The sequence below is a fragment of the Gopherus flavomarginatus genome, chromosome 4 (assembly GCF_025201925.1).
Source record: "Gopherus flavomarginatus isolate rGopFla2 chromosome 4, rGopFla2.mat.asm, whole genome shotgun sequence".
NCBI classification, from domain to species: Eukaryota; Metazoa; Chordata; order Testudines; family Testudinidae; genus Gopherus; species Gopherus flavomarginatus.
This window is the reverse complement of record NC_066620.1, coordinates 20,271,155-20,292,563: the sequence shown is the minus strand read 5'-3', so window position 1 is coordinate 20,292,563 and position 21,409 is coordinate 20,271,155. Positions and strand designations below refer to the sequence as shown.

The window sequence follows — 21,409 nt, the reverse complement described above, 5'->3', positions numbered from 1 at the left end:
GAGTCATTCCCATTTTTACCGAGGCCAGCCAGGAGCACTCACGGGCTGATGACGGTTTTCCACCATTTTGTACCATTTGCCATCAGGAAAGGAAGGGGAGGGGATGCTGCTGTTCATCGCTGCAGCACCGCGTCTACCAGCAGCATGCAGTAGACATACGGTGACATTGAAAAATGGCAAGAAACGATTTTTCCCCCTTTTCTTTCACGGGGGGTGGTGTGTGTGTGGGGGGTAAATTGACGAGATATACCCTGAACCACCCCAGCCAATGTTTTTGACCATACAGGCATTGGGAGCTCAGCAAGAATGCAAATGCTTTTCGGAGACTGCGGGGACTGTGGGATAGCTGGAGTCCTCAGTTCCCTCCCCCCTCCCTCCATGAGCGTCCATTTGATTCTTTGGCTTTCTGTTACGCTTGTCACGCAGCACTGTGCTGAGTCCCTGCTGTGGCCTCTGTCTATCATAGCCTGGAGATTTTTTCAAATGCTTTGTCATTTAGTCTTCTGTAACGGAGCTCTGATAGAACAGATTTGTTTCCCCATACAGTGATCAGATCCAGTATCTCCCGTACAGTTCATGCTGGAGCTCTTTTTGGATTTGGGACTGCATCGCCACCCGTGCTGATCAGAGCTCCACGCTAGGCAAACAGGAAATGAAATTCAAAAGTTCATGGGGCTTTTCCTGTCTACCTGGCCAGTGCATCCGAGTTCAGATTGCTTTCCAGAGCAGTGACAATGGTGCACTGTGGGATACCGCCCGGAGGCCAATACTGTCAGTTTGCGGCCACACTAACCATAATCCGATATGGTAATACCGATATCAGCGCTACTCCTCTCGTTGGGGAGGAGTACAGAAACTGGTTTAAAGAGCCCTTTATATCAATATAAAGGGCCTCGTTGTGCGGACGGGTGCAGGGTTAAATTGGTTTAACGCTGCTAAATTTGGTTTAAATGCGTAGTGTAGACCAGGCCTGTGATTACCCAGAGATAAGGTATAGAGCAGTGATACTCAGGCCTCAGAGGTTCAGGAGCCAAATTAGCGATCAACATTACCCAAAAGAGCCACAGTTGTTTGAATTCATTGTTTTGTTTACTATAGTACTATATATTCAATAGCTCATGCAAGCAAACATGTGATCATAGTAAAAGCATCCTGATTGGTTAATAATTTAGTGCAAGTTAATCATTTAATTGGTTAGTAACATAGTAAAAGCATCCTGCTTGGTTAATAGCTTAGATTGGTTAATAGTTAAATCACACAGTGTTTTAATATATGCTGCAGAGAGCCACGGGAAACACATTAAAGAGCCATTTGCAGCTAGCAATCCTCAATCTGAGGACCACTGACGTAGACAGGGAAGAGAATGTGGCAAAGAACAGAGCCTTTGGAACCACCACTGCGGGGCAGATGAGGATATTCAGAAGGACTAGTTGAAGGAGCACTTAGAGATGTAAGAGGAGGCCCAGGAGAGGACAAAGTCATGAAAGCCAAGGGAGGACAAGATTTCAAGAGCATGGTTGATTGGGTTGAAGGCAGCTGACAGGTCAAGGCTAATGAGATGATGTTCTGGTTCTGAGATAGCAGCAAAGAATCCTGTGGCACCTTATAGGCTAACAGACGTATTGGAGCATGAGCTTTCGTGGGTGAATACATGTCTCATGCATCTGACGAAGTGGGTATTCACCCACGAAAGCTCATGCTCCAATACGTCTGTTAGTCTATAAGGTGCCACAGGATTCTTTGCTGCTTTTACAAATCCAGACTAACACGGCTACCCCTCTGATACTTGGTTCTGAGATATGACTAAGAGGAGGTCATTAGGGACGTTGGCAAGAGTGGTTTCAGTGGAACACAGGACGAAGCCAGATAGTGTGTCCAGGACAGAATTGGAGGAGAGGAACTCCAGACAGTGATTGTAAATAGCATGCTCAGGGAGCTTAGAGGTGTAAGGGAGATGGGGCAGTAGCTGGAGAGGCAAGTGGGGTGTATTGGGGTTTTTTTTTAGGATGGGAGAGACTAAAGTATGTTTGTTTTTTGAGGGGAAGGAGCCAGAGAAGAGCGAGAGTTTAAGGAGAAAAGTAAGGGAGGGGATGAGAGTGGGCACAGGGGAGAACAGGAGATGGGATGGGGTCACTGGGGCAAGTGGAGTTGTGAGAGCAGAAGAGAAATTTCTGTGTATCTGACCTTCACAATTCCCCCTGACTCTTAGAGATCCCAGATCAGAACACCACTCCCTGTGATCAAGGTGAGTTGACTGTTAATCCCACTGGACTTGTCAAAGCCATTTGTTTTAGGCTCACATCCTGAGAATTGCTGATCACTTGCAACTCCCCTGGAAGCCAGTTATAAGGCTTTAATTGAGTTCAGTGGGAGTATGCTCAAGGAGTACAATCAAGCTTTCAGTGAGTTGCTGCACTCAAGGAGCTGATCATCCATCTGCAGCACTCCCTGCTTTTGTCAACCTGGGAACGAAGAAAGCTCAGGCTTACTAGAAGTCTGTTGGGCCCAGACATTTGTTAATCATTCTAGTATTTTTTCTACACTTAATTTGTAACACGAGAAACATTATAAAATGTTAAGTATCAGAGGGGCAGCCGTGTTAGTCTGGATCTGTAAAAGCAGCAAAGAATCCTGTGGCACCTTATAGACTAACAGACGTTTTGGAGCATGAGCTTTCGTGGGTGAATACCCACTTCGTCAGATGCATGTAGTGGAAATTTCCAGGGGCAGGTATATATATGCAGGCAAGCTAGAGATAATGAGGTGGTTCAGTCAGGGAGGATGAGGCCCTGTTCTAGCAGTTGAGGTGCGAAAACCAAGGGAAGAGAAACTGGTTATGTAATTGGCAAGCCATTCACAGTCTTTGTTTAATCCGGAGCTGATGGTGTCAAATTTGCAGATGAACTGAAGCTCAGCAGTTTCTCTTTGAAGTCTGGTCCTGAAGTGTTTTTGCTGCAGGATGGCCACCTTAAGGTCTGCTATAGTGTGGCCAGGGAGGTTGAAGTGTTCTCCTACAGGTTTTTGTATATTGCCATTCCTAACATCTGATTTGTGTCCGTTTATCCTTTTCCGTAGCGATTGTCCAGTTTGGCCGTCAAAGGAAAAAGGACTGTAAGCTGTCTAAACTCCTACCTGCCTCATGGGGCCACAACTGTGGTACCCCCAACCCAGCCAGCAATATCGTCAATCTATCCAACTACACACTCAGCCCAGAAGAAAAGTCTGTCCTATCTCGGGGACTCTCTTTCTGCCCTGCCACCCCCACCAACATGATACAGTTCTGCGGCGATCTGGAAGCCTACTTTCGCCATCTCCGACTCAAAGAATACTTTCAGGTCAACACTGAACAGCGCACTGATACACAGGTACCCTCCCACCAACAGCACAAGAAGAAGAACTCCACATGGACTCCTCCTGAGGGTCGAAATGACAGTCTGGACCTCTACATTGAATGCTTCCGCCGACATGCACAGGCAGAAATTGTGGAAAAATAACATTGCTTGCCTCATAACCTAAGTCGTGCAGAACGCAATGCCATCCACAGCCTCAGAAACCACCCTGACATTATCATCAAAGAGGCTGATAAAGGAGGTGCTGTTGTCATCATGAACAGGTCTGACTGCCAAAAGGAGGCAGCCAGACAACTCTCCAACACCAAATTCTACAGGCCACTTCCCTCAGATCCCACTTAGGAATACACTAAGAAACTGCAACATCTACTCAGGACACTCCCTACACTAACACCGAAACAAATCAACATACCCTTAGAGCCCCGACCAGGGTTATTCTATCTACTACCCAAGATCCACAAACCCGGAAATTCTGGACGCCTCATCATCTTGGGCATTGGCACTCTCACTTGAAGGACTGTCTGGATATGTGGACTCTGTACTCAGACCCTATGGCACCAGCACTCCCAGCTATCTCCGTGACACCACTGATTTCCTGAGGAAACTACAATGCATTGGTGACCTTCCAGAAAACACCATCCTAGCCACCATGGATGTAGAGGCTCTCTACACGAACATCCCACACACAGATGGAATACAAGCTGTCAGGGACAGTATCCCTGATGATGCCACAGCACAACTGGCTGCTGAGCTCTGTGCCTTTATCCTCACACACAACTCTTTCAAATTTGATGACAATATATATCTCCAGATCAGTGGCACCGCTATGGGCACCCACATGGCCCCACAATATGCCAATATTTTTATGGCCGACGTGGAACAGTGCTTCCTCAGCTCTTGTCCACTCATGCCCCTTCTCTACCTACGCTACATTGATGATATCTTCATCATCTGGACCCATGGGAAGCAGTCTCTGGAAAAATTCCACCATGATTTCAACAGCTTCCACCCCACCATCAGCCTCAGCTTGGACCAATCTACATGGGAGGTCCACTTCCTAGACACCACGGTGCAAATAAGTGATGGTCACATTACCACCACCCTATACCGAAAACCTACTGACTGCTATGCCTACCTTCATGCCTCCAGCTTCCATCCTGGGCACATCACACAATCCATTGTCTACAGCCAAGCACTGAGGTACAACCGCATCTGCTCTAACCCCTCAGACAGAGACCAACACCTACAAAATCTCCACCAAGCATTCTCAAAACTACAATACCCGCATGAGAAAATAAGGAAACAGATCAACAGAGCCAGACGTGTACCCAGAAGCCTCCTGCTGCAAGACAAACCCAAGAAAGAAACCAATAGGACTCCACTGGCCATCACATACAGTCCCCAGCTAAAACCCCTCCAACGCATCATCAGGGATCTACAACCCCTCCTGGAAAATGATCCCACACTTTCACAGGCCTTGGGTGGCAGGCCAGTCCTCGCCCACAGGCAACCTGCCAACCTGAAACACATTCTCACCAGTAACTGCACACCGCACCATAGTAACTCTAGCTCAGGAACCAATCCATGCAACAAACCTCGATGCCAACTCTGCCCACATATCTACACCAGTGACACCATCACAGGACCTAACCAGATCAGCCACACCATCACCGGTTCATTCACCTGCACGTCCACCAATGTAATATACGCCATCATATGCCAGCAATGCCCCTTTGCTATGTACATCGGCCAAACTGGACAGTCGCTACGGTAAAGGATAAACGGACACAAATCAGATATTAGGAATGGCAATATACAAAAACCTGTAGGAGAACACTTCAACCTCCCTGGCCACACTATAGCAGACCTTAAGGTGGCCATCCTATAGCAAAAAAACTTCAGGACCAGACTTCAAAGAGAAACTGTTGAGCTTCAGTTCATCTGCAAATTTGATACCATCAGCTCTGGATTAAACAAAGACTGTGAATGGCTTGCCAATTACAAAACCAGTTTCTCCTCCCTTGGTTTTCACACCTCAACTGCTAGAACAGGGCCTCATCTTCCCTGATTGAACCACCTCATTATCTCTAGCTTGCCTGCATATATATATATACCTGCCCCTGGAAATTTCCACTACATGCATCTGATGAAGTGGGTATTCACCCACGAAAGCTCATGCTCCAAAATGTCTGTTAGTCTATAAGGTGCCACAGGATTCTTTGCTGATTGTAAAATGTTGTTTGAAGATTGAATGAAGTGACCTTCAATTATGAGGACTCAGTTTATTTGTATTAATGTATTTAAATGCGAAGGATCTTAGCAGAATTCTTCTGTAGTTAGGTGGCTCAAAATCTATATTTAGCGAGCCAAACTGCAGTTATTCTTGTGAAATCCGTGGAATTATGCCAGACTTACAATGGAAAAAAAGCACAATTGGCCCTGATATATTTACATGAGATTTTCCTGACCTCTAATGCGTATTGAGGTGTGGCCAAAGTGAACCATTGTTGCAGTAATGAAAAAATGTCTGGATAATAATCACTTATTTCCTTGGGAAGAAAAAAAGGAAGATCTAATCTTAATTCTTACTGTATTTTCCTTATTTTACTCTTTCTATTCCATTCTGCTGGAGTTTAGCATTTTGTGTATATTGCCAGTTTCATTTAGAATGTTCTCTGTGAGATCACAAAATAATGGGGACTTTCTGCAGCACAATACAAAGGATAAAATCCACATGAGTAATCTGAAAGAACGTTCTAAAGAAAATGACTATGCCATTGTTCCAATCGTGCACCGTGATTGTTTCCTTGCATACAAATTCTGACATGTAGACTATATAGTTGAAAGGAATAAATGTAGAAAATCACCTCGCTGAAAATTTTGTACCTGTTATAGTTACCAGAAACCGCTCCGATTATTATAGTTAAAAGAAGTCAGTGAAAGTATATTTTTCTCTGTTTTTGTCTTCTTATTACCTGTACCTGACATCACTTTGTGTATAGTGTGTTACTCTGTATAGTCAGTTAGGCCCCTTTCAGACTCGCATGGACAGACCCTTGTGCCTGCAGAAAACCCTGTTGATGTCAACGTGCATGGATCTCATTGCAGGATCAGGTCCTTAGTCAATTCTTTTTCCTTGCTATAAAGATCTATATAAAGATAACAGTGGAGCAGAGCCACCCTCCTCTTCCTGTTTATTTGAAGGTTGTTTTTAAAAAAATGTTGCCTTAAGACACTGCAGAAACTGGATATTTCCAATTTAAAAAAAAATCCCAGGGGACAGTGTTTCTTTAAATGTAGCATTCAAAGACAAAAACAAACAAATCCACTTTAGAGTGAATGATCTTGTAAAGGCCTACAGTATCTTTCTTTCTTTCACAAGAACCTATGGCTAGGTCTACACTAAAAAGTTAGGTCAACTCAGCTACATTGCTCAGGGATCTGAGAAATCCACACTTCTAAGCGATGTACTTAAGCCAACCTAACCCCCACTGTAGATAGCACTATGCTTATGGAAGAATTCTTCTGTCAGCCTTGCTACTCCTGCTTGGGGAGGTGGATTAACTACAGTAATGGGAGAATCCCTCCCATTTTTGGAGTGAGTGTCTACACTGAAGTGCTGTATCAATTTAAGTGTTGGCATAGCCTATTGCAGTACTTAAGTTCCCTTTCCTGCAAAATGTAGACCTGCTGTGAGGTGCTAAGGACCCTCCATTCCCTTTGACATCCATGTGACTTAAGGTTGGTCAGCTCCTTACAGAGACCTCCCAGGCTAAGGCCTGAGGTCCTCTCTTCAAATCTGACCTACACAGATGGTAACCAAGGGCGTTTAGTATCAGGTGGCTGTTTGGTGGCTCATGTGAAATGAGTTTGGTGATCTCAGTCTAGTTCCCAGTGGACAAATGGTCCCTAAATGGCCTCCTTCTTGGCTGTCTACAAGAAGTAGAGGATTGGTGGGCAGGCAGGGAGTAGGCTTGCAGAAAAATGGAAAAAAAATTTTGTGGAATTTTTTGTTATTGAAATTTCAAAACATTTTAGTGGGGAGGCTGACCTACTTCCTCACTCCTGGAGTTGGCCCCTCCTCATCAAGGTTGAGGTGTCTTGGCAGGCCGGTGCAGGGAAGCGTATTCTCCTGTTGTCTGTGCTGTACCTGCTCTGGGAATGGAGATTTCAATTCAACCTCTTTCATGTACTCTAAGGGTGGGATTTTCAAACTCATCTAAGAGTTAGGCACCAGACTTCCAGTGAGAGCCCATGGGAACTGGGTACACAACTCCCTTAGGTGCTTTTGAAAAATCCCTCCCTACATTTAATAAGAAAACAATGCATTATTGATAGCGGACAGCTTTGTTTCAAACAAACTGTATCCCCCAAACATAAGTATATATGAACAACAAACTCTTTACCACAAAATTGTGATTATTCTTTGAATTATTTAACAGGATGCCTGTCTGAAGAAAATAGCAGAAATGAAAACTTGCATTGAGAAGGTAAAGTATGAAAATGAATCTCTTCTAAATGAGAGGATTAGAAATATAACATTACTAGTGAAAGTGAAAAGGAAATTCATTATTTTTCTGTGCAACCCATGTATGCGTCTTAACATCTCTAAATATTCCTTCGATTATATATTAGAGTTTTTTTAGAAATTTGTTGTAAATTTGTTGTAAAAAGAAAAATAATAATCAGGAGATTGAAAATTATTTGCTTCTTCCAAGGGAAGTTAAGAATTCTGGCTAAAACACTTACAAAATGAAGTCTACTTTTGGACCCAATGCAGCAGCACCTTTCAAAAGCTGCTCGAAATCTTTCCATCGACTTCAAGAGGAGATAGATTGGGTCCTTAGTGCGTTTTGGAAAACTGAGTCCTGTATCTTCATTGAATGAAATGGAGGGATTCTCCATTTGAGATTAATTACCCGTATAGTGTCACTTGGTTTATTTATGGTGATGCTCTTCATTTCTATAGCTCCTTTCATCTGAATTACTCAAAGCACTTTGCAAACAGTTGAAACTTGTATCATGCTTGTGGCATGGCCCTGAGTTAGAGGTGGCGTGGAGAGGCTCTGCCCCAGCAGGAGCCCTGGGTGGGATTATGCCTACCGCTCCTCTACTATCTTAAAGTACAGCATCCAGCCATCTTTGCTGAGTGGTGTAGAGTGGAGAGGGTGAGGCTAAAGTCCACCCCCTCAATCCTGTTTGTTGAGGCTAATCCAAGCCACAGCACTGGCATCTCACAGGCCTTGTGTTCTCTGAAAGCAAGAATGCCATAGTGCACAGCCTCTGGACTGGAGCAGCAAGTGAGAGGCCCTTTTCACCCTCTCCCCTACTTTGTCCTCCCTTGCAGGGGCTGGCCACAATCTTTCTCTAATTAATCTAGCATGACAACAGAGGGGTAAAGTATCACATCATCCATCAGTGAAATGCAGCCACCTCTGAGGTGGAACATAGTAACTATCTAATAGGTCACAGCAACATTGCATAGCAGTTTGGAAGAGAACATGAATAATTCTGTCCTGAGTAGAAACCACAAGGGGGATTTTGGGCAGGACACTGGCTTTTAACACCCCGGCTCTTAGAAAAAATGTTGTGGGATCTTGTATGACCACAATGATTTATTATCTCCAGCTGCAGAATAGACCCTTAAACCGTCTTTGGGCATTGATTCAGCGGGAACAGTAGCACCTACTGACTCACTAGCACCAGGGTTTTCTTTAGTATTGTCCCACCAAGTATTGAATGGTTAGAGGGAAAGTGTTGGAGGATAGTTATATTTAGCACTGATTTAATGCTTTACGCTCTTTTCAAGTACAAACATTAATCTATCTCTCAGCCGTGTTGTGAGAATAAATATTAACCTCCCTGCCTCCGTTTTGTCATCTGTACAGTTGTGCTAAGTGACTTTCTAAAGATACACAACAGGGGTCAGAGCTGAGATTAGAACTTCAGAGTTCCTGGCTTTCAGCTTAGAGTCCAAATGGGCCCACACTGTCTCGCTGTAAAGTGAAAGTGTTGGCTAAAACTCAGCTGTCTTTTGGGGGAGGGGATTGTTGTGGTGGTCTTATCAGGTCCTGAAAGGTACCCCCGTTTTTCCTTTTATGGGGCAGTCCTAAGTGGGACAGAGCACCTTTTGTCTTGAGAAGGGCTGCACTTCTGCTGACATGAATTGAAACTGAGGTCTCTCAGCACCTTGCTGCATTGGGCCTTATACGCATGCACATTAGCTCAAGGTTGCTGCACCATCTTAACCTCTCTAGGTGAGAAGGATTGGATGAGAATCCCTTTAGATCTTATCACTTCTGTTCCTTAGTTGGTAAGAGGAGTCACTGAATGATGAAAGGTTTCAGAGTAGCAGCTGTGTTAGTCTGTATCAACAAAAAGAACAGGAGTATTTGTGGCACCTTAAAGACTAACAAATTTATTTGAGCATAAGCTTTCGTGGGCTGCAGCCCACTTCATCGGATGCATGCAGTGGAAAATACAGTAGAAAGATATATATATATATATATATATATCAGAGGACATGAAAAAATGGGTGTTGCCATACTAACTATAACGAGGGTAATCCGTTACGGTGGGCTATTAGCAGCAGGAGAAAAAAAAACCTTTGTAGTGATAATCAGGATGGCCCATTTCCAACAGTTGACAAGAAGGTGTGAGTAACAGTAGGGGAAAAACAGTCACTTTTTCAGCCACAGGGGCCTGAGCGCAAAGCCTTTATAAGCACCCAAGCCCAGAGGTGATAGGCTCAAACCAGCAATCAACCCCTTCTCTTCTAAACAGCAATGAAGAGTCTCACACACAGGTATCACACTGGTAATGCAGTAAAAATGCCTAGACAGAATGGACAGAACCACCTAGGCCCATGGTGCTCCTCTCATTCTTTTTCAATTAGAAAGGTTGGTGAAATCATTGTTGGTTTCCACAGCAACACAGCCGAACAGCCAGGTATAGAGTGGCCACAGCATTGTCTTCTTCAGACATCTAGTTCCAGCTTCCAGAAAAGTTTAGTGCATCTTTTGTTCTAGTAAACAAAGAGGAAAGCTCTTTGTATTTTATGCATATCTGTGCTGAGAATGAGTCGGTATAACTTCATCATCAGTGCACAAAACCTTGTTTGATATAAACAACTTGTTTCAAAAATCCTCCACTGAAATGTGTGAATAAAGTAATTTTGGAGGATTATAATACATTTCTCATTTCTCTCTGGGCAAGTAAGAACCAGATGACAATCTTGTATAGTGAAATGACTCTGTGTGATACACATAGTCTTGTCTGGTCCCCTCATGATGCTTTAATCTTGGACGTTGGATCTTGTGATTTAAAGTGAACAGATGAGTTAAGAGTTTTCTAAAATGTTTCCAGCCCTTTCCCTCTGGAAGTGCACAAGCTTTAATTTATTTCTCTGGGACTGGTGTCTTTTAAAAGCCAGCTGTTAATTTATTGCAGTTTATATTAATCATCATGTAAGTTTCCCCTCACATTTCTCTGCTTCTTTGACCCATCAGATTTCCTTAGGGTTATTGTTTGCTTCTGATAAAGTTTTCTCTCCTCCTGTTAGACTTGTTCCACATAGGGCTGTTGTAGTAGCATCCAGACTATTAAGATGCCTAGTATGATAGATTGCACTGAAAGCTCTTTGTAGTGCATTTGGTTCCTGCTTAGTCTAATTTGGCCTGTGCTCATGCCAGTGACACGTCTCCTAACTCATCCACATAGTATAGCTTGACGGCCACCTCTTCTTTCTTGGGTATAACAGCAGACAGACAGACAATCAACCACTAGTGCTCTCACCATTCAAGACAGCATTGGAGAAGCATTCTAAGGACAACAATGCTTCTAAAATTGTCTAAAACAGGTCTCCCACCCTCTCTTTTTTGGAATGATGAGAGGGGGAAGTCTGTCTAGATTGGAACTGGCAGAAGGGGAATTCAATTTCGAGTCTGTTCCACGTTAGGAATTCCACGTTAGCCGCGTGCACTGTTGCCAGAGATTTTTCCCTCAGTGGGATCAGTCGAGCCCGCTCTAGCGCCCTCTGGTGCTGCACGCTTATGCACCAGTATAAGGGCACTGCCAGCCCCACATCTTCTTGGTTCCTTCTTATCACCTGTGGCAGTTGCTGGAACGTCTCCTCTTGCTTTGGCAAGGCAATTATCAGTGGTTTCTGTTTCATAGTTCAGTCTATAGCAATTTCGCCAAAGACCCCAGGCCCCCTGAATCCTCTGGGCGGCCCTGAAGATGATGCCAGGTTTGAGAGAGCTGTGTTATAGTCTGCATGTCCAAGAGCTCTGAGCCCACCTCCTTGGGTACTGCTTGTGAGTCACCTAACATGGAATGGACATGAGAAAACACTTGAAGAAAAATCTGTTACTAAACTTTCTGTAACTGTTGTTCTTTGAGATTTGTTGCTCATGTCCATTCCATGACCCACCCTCCTACCCGTCTGTCGGAGTTGGCTGGCAAGGAGGAACCAAGAGAGTGTGTGGCCGGCACCACCCCTAATACTGGTGCATAAGTATGTGGTACCAGAGGGTGCTAGTGCCAGCCTGATGGATACCACTGAGGGAAAAGTCTCTGGCAACTGTGCATATGGTGCATATACACCTAACATTGAATGGACATGAGCAACATATCTCAAAGAACAACAGTTACAGAAAGGCTAGAAACATAGGGTTTTTTTTGCCCTGCATAAATGGAACTAGAAAAAGGGGATACTGCACTGCAGATGAAGTCCATTTTATGAATTCTTTGGTTCCATTTTCTTGCTTTCTAACAGTGCACGGCGCAGCTGTGGTTTAAATTTTGCTGTCATTAAACTAGTGCCACTTCAGAGTAATCCCATTTATTTCAGTGGTGTTACTTCAGATTGAGACTAGTGTTAACATGAAAGCACAATTTGGCTATGTTGCTTTCATTTGTGTACAAAGTTCACAGAAGAGAATTCAGTGCACCCAAACTTTTCAGCTTGTTCCTATAGCTCTGGTATGCGCATGACACACAGTACATCTAGCATTTTGTTTTGCTTGCATCTCCTCTCCCTTAGAATCATAGAATATCAGGATTAGAAGGGACCTCAGGAGGTCATCTAGTCCAACCCCCTGCTCAAAGCAGGACCAATTCCCAACTATATCATCCCAGCCAGGGCTTTGTCTAGCCTGACCTTAAAAACATCTAAGGAAGGGGATTCCACCACCTCCCTAGGTAACCCATTCCAGTAGTTCACCACTCTCTAAGTGAAAGAGTTTTTCCTAATATCCAACCTAAACCTCCCCCATTGCAACTTGAGACCATTACTCCTTGTTCTGTCATCAGGTACCACTGAGAACAGTCTAGATCCATCCTCTTTGGAACTCCCTTTCAGGTAGTTGAAAGCAGCTATCAAATCCCCCCTCATTCTTCTCTTCTGCAGACTAAACAATCCCAGTTCCCTCAGCCTCTCCCCATAAGTCATGTGCTCCAGCCCCCTAGTCATTTTTGTTGCCCTCTGCTGGACTCTTTCCAATTTTTTCACATCCTCCTTGTAGTGTGGGGCCCAAAACTGGACACAGTACTCCAGATGAGGCCTCACCAATGTCAAATAGAGGGGAATGATCACATCCTTCAATCTGCTGGTAATGCCCCTACTTATACAGCCCAAAATGCCGTTAGCCTTCTTGGCAACAAGGGCACACTGTTGACTCACATCCAGTTTCTCGTCCACTGTAACCCCAGGTCCTTTTCCGCAGAACTGCTTCCTAGCCATTCGGTCCCTAGTCTGTAACAGTGAATGGGATTCTTCCATCCTAAGTGCAGGACTCTGCACTTGTCCTTGTTGAACCTCATCAGGTTTCTTTTGGCCCAGTCCTCTAATTTGTCTAGGTCCCTCTGTATCCTATCCCTACCCTCCAATGTATCTACCCCTCCTCCCAGTTTACTGTCATCTGCAAACTTGCTGAGAGTGCAATCCACGCCATCCTCCAGATCATTAATGAAGATATTGAACAAAACCAGTCCCAGAACCCACTTCACTTGAAACCGGCTGCCAACTAGACATGGAGCCATTGATCACTACCCGTTGAGCCTGACGATCTAGCCAGCTTTCTATCCAACTTATAGTCCAATCATCCAGCCCATACTACTTTAACTTGCTGGCAAGACTACTGTGGGAGACGGTATCAAGTTTTGCAAAAGTCAAGGAATAACACATCCACTGCTTTCCCCTCATCCACAGACCCAGTTATCTCCTCATAGAAGGCAATTAGGTTAGTGAGGCATGACTTGCCCTTGGTGAATCCATGCTGACTGTTCCTGATCACTTTCCTCTCCTCTTAAGTGCTTCAGAATTGATTCCTTGAGGACCTGCTCCATGGTTTTTCCAGGGACTGAGTGAGGCTGACTGGCCTGTAGTTCCCCGGATCCTCCTCCTTCCTTTTTTTAAAGATGGGCACTACATTAGCCTTTTTCCAGTCATCTGGGACCTCCCCCGCTCGCCATGAGTTTTCAAAGATAATGGCCAATGGCTCTGCAATCACATCCACCAACTCCTTTAGCACCTTGGGATGCAGCGCATCCAGGTCCATGGACTTGTGCTTGTCCAGTTTTTCTAAATAGTCCCGAACCACTTCTTTCTCCACAGAGGGTTGGTCACCTTCTCCTCATACTGTGCTGCCCAGTGCAGCAGTCTGGGAGCTGACCTTGTTTGTGAAGACAGAGGCAAAAAAATCATTAAGTACATTAGCTTTTTCCACATCCTCTGTCACTAGGTTGCCTCCCTCATTCAGTAAGGGGCCCACGCTTTCCTTGACTTTCTTCTTGTTGCTAACATACCTGAAGAAACCCTTCTTGTTACTCTTAACATCTCTTGCTAGCTGCAACTCCAAGTGTGATTTGGCCTTCCTGATTTCACTCCTGCATGCCTGAGCAATATCTTTATACTCCTCCCTGGTCATTTGTCCAATCTTCCACTTCTTGTAAGCTTCTTTTTTGCGTTTAAGATCAGCAAGGATCTCACTGTTAGGCCAAGCTGGTCGCCTGCCATATTTACTATTCTTCCTACACCAGGATGGTTTTTTTCCTGCAACCTCAATAAGCCAGCTCTCCTGGACTCCTTTCCCCCTCATGTTGTTTTCCCAGGGGATCCTGCCCATCAGCTCTCTGAGGGAGTCAGAGTCTGCTTTTCTGAAATCCAGAGTCCATATTCTGCTGCTCTCCTCTTTTCCTTGTGTCAGGATCCTGAACTTGACCATTACCCTTTACCTTCTCTTCTCTGCCTGGATCTAAAATCAATTTCTTCTCCTTCCTGTATTTGTTGTTGTAGCAGGATTGACTCATCTAGATTGTTTTTCTCTCAAAGGTTGGTTGCTAGGTATCTAAAACAATGGAAAAAAACAGGGGAAAATGGAAAAACAATGAATTCAGGTCAGGCTGATCAAATCATAGAATGAAGTGCTAGAATGAAAAGGTGTCTGTCAGTCAAACATCAAGCAGAAAACAATAATTTAGTACTGCTATGGACAGTGTAATGGATGGCCAATAATATTTACAGAGAAGTAGCTTCTTGCTCACTCATGTGCAAGGACATGAGAAAAAAGTTCCAGGTTTTCACTGTACCTGCATGCTGTCTACAAGTGCTCAGAAGTGAATATGATGTCCCTAAGACCTAGGGTGACCAGACAGCAAGTGTGAAAAATTGGGACGGGGTGGGAGGTAATAGGCACCTAAATAAGACAAAACCCCAAATATCAGGACTGCCCCTATAAAGTCAGGACATCCGGTCACCCTACTAAAACCACTCCAGAGCATTAGAACCAATCTGTACTTATGGGCTAGCATAGGCCTGAAGGAATAGCCACCATCATTCAAATACTGCTATTTGCATCATTTGCATAGTGCTGTTGATGAACACTGTCCTTTACAGTAATAAAAAAGTAGCCATAAAACAGTATCACTACCCTGAAGCGCTTGCCACCTAGAGGCAAACAGGTACATTACAATAAACACAAGTCGTACAGAGTAGATTTCTGCTGAGGAGGAAGAAAGATGAGTTAATACGATTGGATATTATCCTGCCTGGCAGGACTACTTGCTGTCTCTTTAAAGTGTGTTTTGACTTTGAAAAGGGTGGTTGTAAAAATGGCCTTGTGGGGCTCCAGGTTTACTGTCACTCAACGTGCAGTATCATGTTTGCTAAGTTTACATGGGAAAAGATGTTTGTTCTAACTGCCAGCCCTGCAAACTCAAACTGGGATCAGAAAGTCAAGCTGGGTTCTTTCTGGCCCATCCATCACCAATAAAGAATCTGCAGTCAGAATTTAGTTAACAGTTCTGCTCTTGTTACTTGTACCATGCCCAAAGAGGCACTGGGAGCCTCAGAAAACAAATGTCCCATTACCAAAGAGACCACAACCTAGAATTTAGGTGTGATACAAGTGAGGGAATGTGCATTTACCCTTCTTGGGGAGCAGGTTTTTTGGTTAATTTTATTTTATTTGTCTCAAGTCAGTTTTTAAGGTGAATTTGAATGAGATGACCAGAAGAGTCCAGCTCACACTGCTAGATCTGTGCTTACTCTGCAGTGGGAACTGGAGTAAAAAGTAGTTGACATATGTGTCAGTGAAGTCAGTAGGATACACATGGGGAGCAGAGCTGATGAGACAGCAGGCACAATTTTGACAGTCTCTTTTCATAGAGAACTGCACTATACACACTATTTACTGCCCCAGCAATGCTAGCATGTGTTACTGACTGTACACATTTTATAACTAGCCCTAGTACTGTTGGTGTTTGCAGGCAGTGTAACATTATAATACAACATCTGATGGGGTTTTGGATGGTTCATTTTCACATTATTCTCCATGTTATTTGTGAAGCTTGGTGTACAGAACCCTGCTGTCTTCAGAGATAACTGAACTCATTACATTTTTGCTTTTGATGGGTTGTTTTTCTGTCTTGCATTAATACAGTAACACCTCTGTTTCTATAGATGGGCACAGAGAACAGTTCGCTTATGGAGAAAATGAAAGCCTTGGAAAATAGGTCTTCCTGTTGTTGTTGTTTGGCTTCCGTGGTTCATGGCAATGCAGAAATACTAACAATTTCTCACCACAGCACATTTAGTGTTGATGCAGGTATGTCAAATCTTTAAAAACTTCCTGTTTTCAGAAAGAAGTACAGGTGTTGGGCTAAATCTGCTCTATTTGCTTGACCCAGAGAAATTTCTCTGATAACACATGATTTGTGATGTCACATGAAATTGCCAAACAAGGGGCATAAACTTTTTACTGAGTTATGAGCTACAAAGCTTACTGTTTTAACATTTGGTTAAAGTAAGATGAGTATTGTATAAATAAAGATTAGGGTTACAGACTACCTATGGTTATTGCTACTGCTGAATTTAAAGGGAAACTAGAGGTAGCGTTGAGTCAGTAAGAGCCTGACCAACTTCACTGAAGTTAATGGGAGTCTTTCCATTCAGCTGAATGGGAGTTGGATCAGATCATGAGTGCTTACTTGGGTTAAGGGTGCGCACAAGGTAGAGGCTTAGCTATTAAGTAAGTCCTTTTAGGAAAGTCCAGGTAATCTCAGAAATCATTCCGGTTCCATGAGTGAGAAAAGGTAGAAGGCAGAAAATACTGGAGTTGAACCACTGGCTGCAGGACTGGTGTGAAGCTGAAGGGTTTTATTTTGTGGAACAGTGGGCCACATTCCAGGGGAGAAAGAGGGCTGTGCAAATGGGACGGCCGGCATCTCATGGGTAGGTAGGGCTAATCATCTCAGTTGAAGTCTAGTGAAAGGGGAAGGTGGTAAGGAGGCAAATGCAGGAGAAAGGCAAATTTAGTAGGTTGTGAAAAAATTGAATGGAGGTGACACAGAATGTAAAGAGAAGAATTTTTTCAATTCTATATATACCAAGCTAAGAGTCTTGGTAATAAGCAAGAGGAAACGGAATTTCTCATGATGAGGAGAAATTTGATATAACTAGCATTACTAAAACAAGGGGAGAAAATTTGCATGATTGCAATATTATAATAACTGGTTACAATCTGTTTAGGAAGGATAGAGTGGATAAAAGGTGTGTGGGGAGTGGCACTCTTCATTTAAGATGTCAATAACTGTTTTAGATATCAGAGGGGTAGCCATGTTAGTCTGAATCTTTAAAAGCAGCAAAGAATCCTGTGGCACCTTATAGACTAACAGACAGACGTTCTGGAGCATGAGCTTTTGTGGGTGAATACCCACTTCATCAGATGTATCTGACCAAGTGGGTATTCACCCACGAAAGCTCATGCTCCAAAACGTCTGTTAGTCTATAAGGTGCCACAGGATTCTTTGCTGCTTTTACCTGTTTTAGAGTTAACATCAATAACTCAGAATCACAGGATCTTGAGTGCACATAAATCAATATGCTAACTAACCAAGCCCCGAACAGGGTCTGCTGGCAGTCTGTTATAGATGATTAAAATAAGAGAACAGGATGAGTTACTTCTTAAGCACCTGTCTGCAATGCATGTAAAGAAACTGTGTTCTTCAAGTGATTGTACATGTGCGTTTTTCTTCTGTGGTACCCGTTGGGGCAGTTTGAGTGCCCTCTGGTGCCGTGCACTCGTATAAAGCACCCAGCCAAACCTGCACTTCCTCCTTACCACCTCTGATAGTCACTGAAACAGCTATCCTTTCTTTAGCAAGATCTCTCTGTAGTCTTCTCTTTTGTATATTTGGACATAGTTAGTTAGTTGTAAATAGTTGGTCATAAATAATCCTTTCGATGTTACTCTGGTAGAATGTAGCTAAACTGTAGCCTGCACAGTACAGTGTGGATGACTTCAGTAGCAAACTTCACATTAAAAATGTGTGGTTAGGTGTCCCAGAGTTAGAAGCAAAGACCTATTTTCAGGTGGAATTACGCCTTTGTTCTGTGAGGCTAGCTGGAGTATGTTTTTGTGGGTTGTTTTTTTGTTTGTTTGGTTTTTTTTTTTTGCGGTGGGGAAAATATTTTCATAATCTGAAATAAATTCTGGAATTGTGTGTGAAAGTTTGAAGAATTATAGCCAGCCTGCTTTGATGAAACACATTTTTTTTTCCCTGCTTGGAGCGCATTAACAATGAAATGTTAGACCATGTGATACTTGGTAGTTGCTTACCACATCCACTAAGTTATCTCCACTTGCAATGTAACAGAAAGATGTTTACAAGATTTATTTTAGCCAAAAAATCAACAAACAAAAAAAAACCAAACCCACCACAAAAACATCATGTTAAAGCAGAACATCTAGAACATTTTTAGCCTTGCCGTCTGTTACTTGATCATTGCAAAGACAATATTTTCTTCAAGAAGAAAGGAAAATGAACACATTCATTCAATTAAAGCTGACCCAGAATAACCACAAGGGAATCTGTCTGTCTCTTTCAGAAAGCCCTCATTGCTTCAATAGTTGTGGTGGTGCAACTTGCAATTCTGGGACACAAAGCAGTAAATGTGTTGCCGGGACAAGCTCAGTGGAGGATGATGAAATCGGAATGAAAGAGATGTATAAACAGCTGTAAGAACTGATTTTTGTTATTTCTTACAAATGTAAAAGGGAGTTGGATACCATTGTCACTTCTGGAAAGTTTTTATAGTGGGTGTGAAACATATTGTAAGGAATTCAAATAGCATACAACAGTGACAACTTGGCACAACCAACTGCACCTGTACAAATAGGGGGAGGTACATAAAAAACAGTAAGTAATCTAAATGGAGTGTCAGGATGCTTTTGTAACAAACCTACTATCCTGGCATAGATTTCCCAACTTTGGTGTACTTCATGTACCTGCTTTGTCAGGAAATCCTGAATACAAGCAGCAAGTTGTGGATCATGCAAATACTTATGAACATGCTTCACTGTACACACTTGAGTGGGCCTATTGGCATCCATGGTATTTCTCACATGTATAAAATTAAGCATGTTCACATTTGCAGGATTGGGCCCTACAATGGAAGGAATGCAGTTGTGGTCAGTGGAAAAATAACAAAGCTGGTAGAAAAAGATTCTCTCTCTACAAAGAGGGCACATAATATTAAATACACAAATGTAATCCCAGCTTCTGCAGCCACTTAAGCATGTGTGTAATTTTTCTCAGGTGACCAATACTAATGGAATTATTCATATGAACAGAAGTGGTCCACATGTTCTGAGGTTTGCAGGAATGGGTCCTAAAATTACTGAAAGTGTCTTTATGTGTGTTTGCCCTGCACTTAGCACAATGGGGCCTTGATCCTCACTGGGGCCTCTTGGCGCTATTGTAATATAATACAAAATCAAAGTCTACAAGTCAGGCAACTCTGAAGCACTGTTTCTATTTCAGTGACAGAACTTGTCTGACCTACTTTGTCCCTGCTTTCCCTGCTGAACAAATTACAGGGTATAAGGCATTTCTACTGCTATGGCAAATCATAGGTCTGATCCCACACATTCCTTGAGCACCTGAAGCTCCACTGAAGACAAGGACAGTTTTGAGTTCTTGTGGAATTCAGAATAGGGCTGTCTGCAAGCACAGCTCTACCTAAATCTTAACTGTAGTTGCGTAACAAATACTTAAAACCAAAATTTCCAAGGTAACCTCATCTCTATTGCTGATTTTGCACATTGCATTTGAGCCTGCAAGAAACAGCATGTGTGCGATTAAAATCATGTAATGGTCAGTAGGCTTAAAAAATTCTTTGTGCACACAAATACTCTTTTTTTTGGCTCAAGTGTGTGTGTGTGTGAGAATAAAATTGTAGGTATAAATTGAGAACCATTTTTGATATTTTGACCTTTAACATATCTGAGTCAGCTACACTCACATTGGGTGTCAGTTCATTTCCTGCCATCCTGTAGGCTAAACATCAGCGTGAGACACACAAATTAATTCACTCCAATGTAGGCAGCCCTTTAAAACACATTATTTTTAAAAAAATCAAGTTTTCTTTTAAAATTCTCTGTGTAAGTAGCAATTGTTAACATTGTTTAATTCAGATATACAAAAAAGTGGTGATGTAATCATCTTATTCTTTAAAGGAAGAGAGAACGTAACCTTCTGCTTGATGTCATGCTACTTATGTACACAAGACGATGGTTTCTGGAAGAAGCAATACCATATATAAGAAGAACTCTTAGGAAATGCGGAGTAAATTCAGAAGACAGAAACTGAAACTCAGATCTCTTATCCAGTCAAAACACAGGATTTAATGTAATAGCTCACAGCAGGGTTTGTTCTTGCTTCAGACGGTTTGTCTACACTGCAATTAGACAAGCGTGGCTGGTCCATATGGGCTTGTGGGGCTCAAGCATAAGGGGCTGTTTAATTGTGATGGAGACATTTGGGCTCTGGCTACAGCCTGAGCTCTGGGATCCTTCCACCTCGCAGGGTCCTAGAGCCTGGGCCCCAGCCAAGTGTCTATGCCAGAATTAAACAACCTCTTAGACCAAGCCAACTGGCACAAGCCAGCTGTGCATGTCTAATTGCAGCATAAACATACTCAGAGATCAGTGGGAGCATAATTAAATCCAATATTGTCATAAACAGATAAGTAAGAGTTAATAGAACAAAAGTGCTTCATATCTCTTTTGCCTGGAAAGGATTAACAAGAACAGTGAGCCTGGCTGTCACCTGATCAGAGGACAGGATACTTTCAAATCTTGAGGGACGGAAGTTTGTGTGTGTGCTGTTAGTTTTTGGTTGTTCACTCTGGGGGCTCAGAGGGACCAGACGTGCAACCAGGTTTCTCTCCAATCTCTCCGATACAGGCTCTTATAAGGTCAGAATAGTGAGTACTAGGTAGATAAAGCGAGTTAGGCTTATGGTTGTTTTCTTTATTTGCAAATATGTATTTGGCTGGAAGGAGTTCAAATTGGTATTCTGCTGAAAAGATTTTAATTTGTACTTGTATACTTAGGCTGGGAGGGTATTCCCGGTGTCTATAGCTGAAAGACCCTGTACCTATTCCATTTTAAATTTACAAAGATAATTTTTATTGTTTTTTCTTCCTTTAATTAAAAGCTTTTCTTGTTTAAGAACCTGATTGTTCTTTTTTTTCTGGTGAGACCCCAGGGGACTGG

General features: G+C 43.0%; 1 protein-coding gene across 1 annotated transcript in view; it reads left to right on the top strand.

The window, feature by feature from the left end:
- LOC127050317 (myosin-11-like) overlaps positions 1–21,207 on the top strand; it is an 86,805-nt gene extending 65,598 nt beyond the window's left edge. Inside the window, exons 7-10 of the mRNA XM_050952163.1 lie at positions 7,793–7,840; positions 16,312–16,456; positions 18,739–18,868; positions 20,369–21,207. Of these exons, the coding sequence (XP_050808120.1) occupies positions 7,793–7,840; positions 16,312–16,456; positions 18,739–18,868; positions 20,369–20,501 (456 nt within the window). The 3' untranslated portion in view covers positions 20,502–21,207. The remainder of the gene's footprint in view (positions 1–7,792; positions 7,841–16,311; positions 16,457–18,738; positions 18,869–20,368) is intronic.
- Positions 21,208–21,409: the final 202 nt, after the last annotated feature.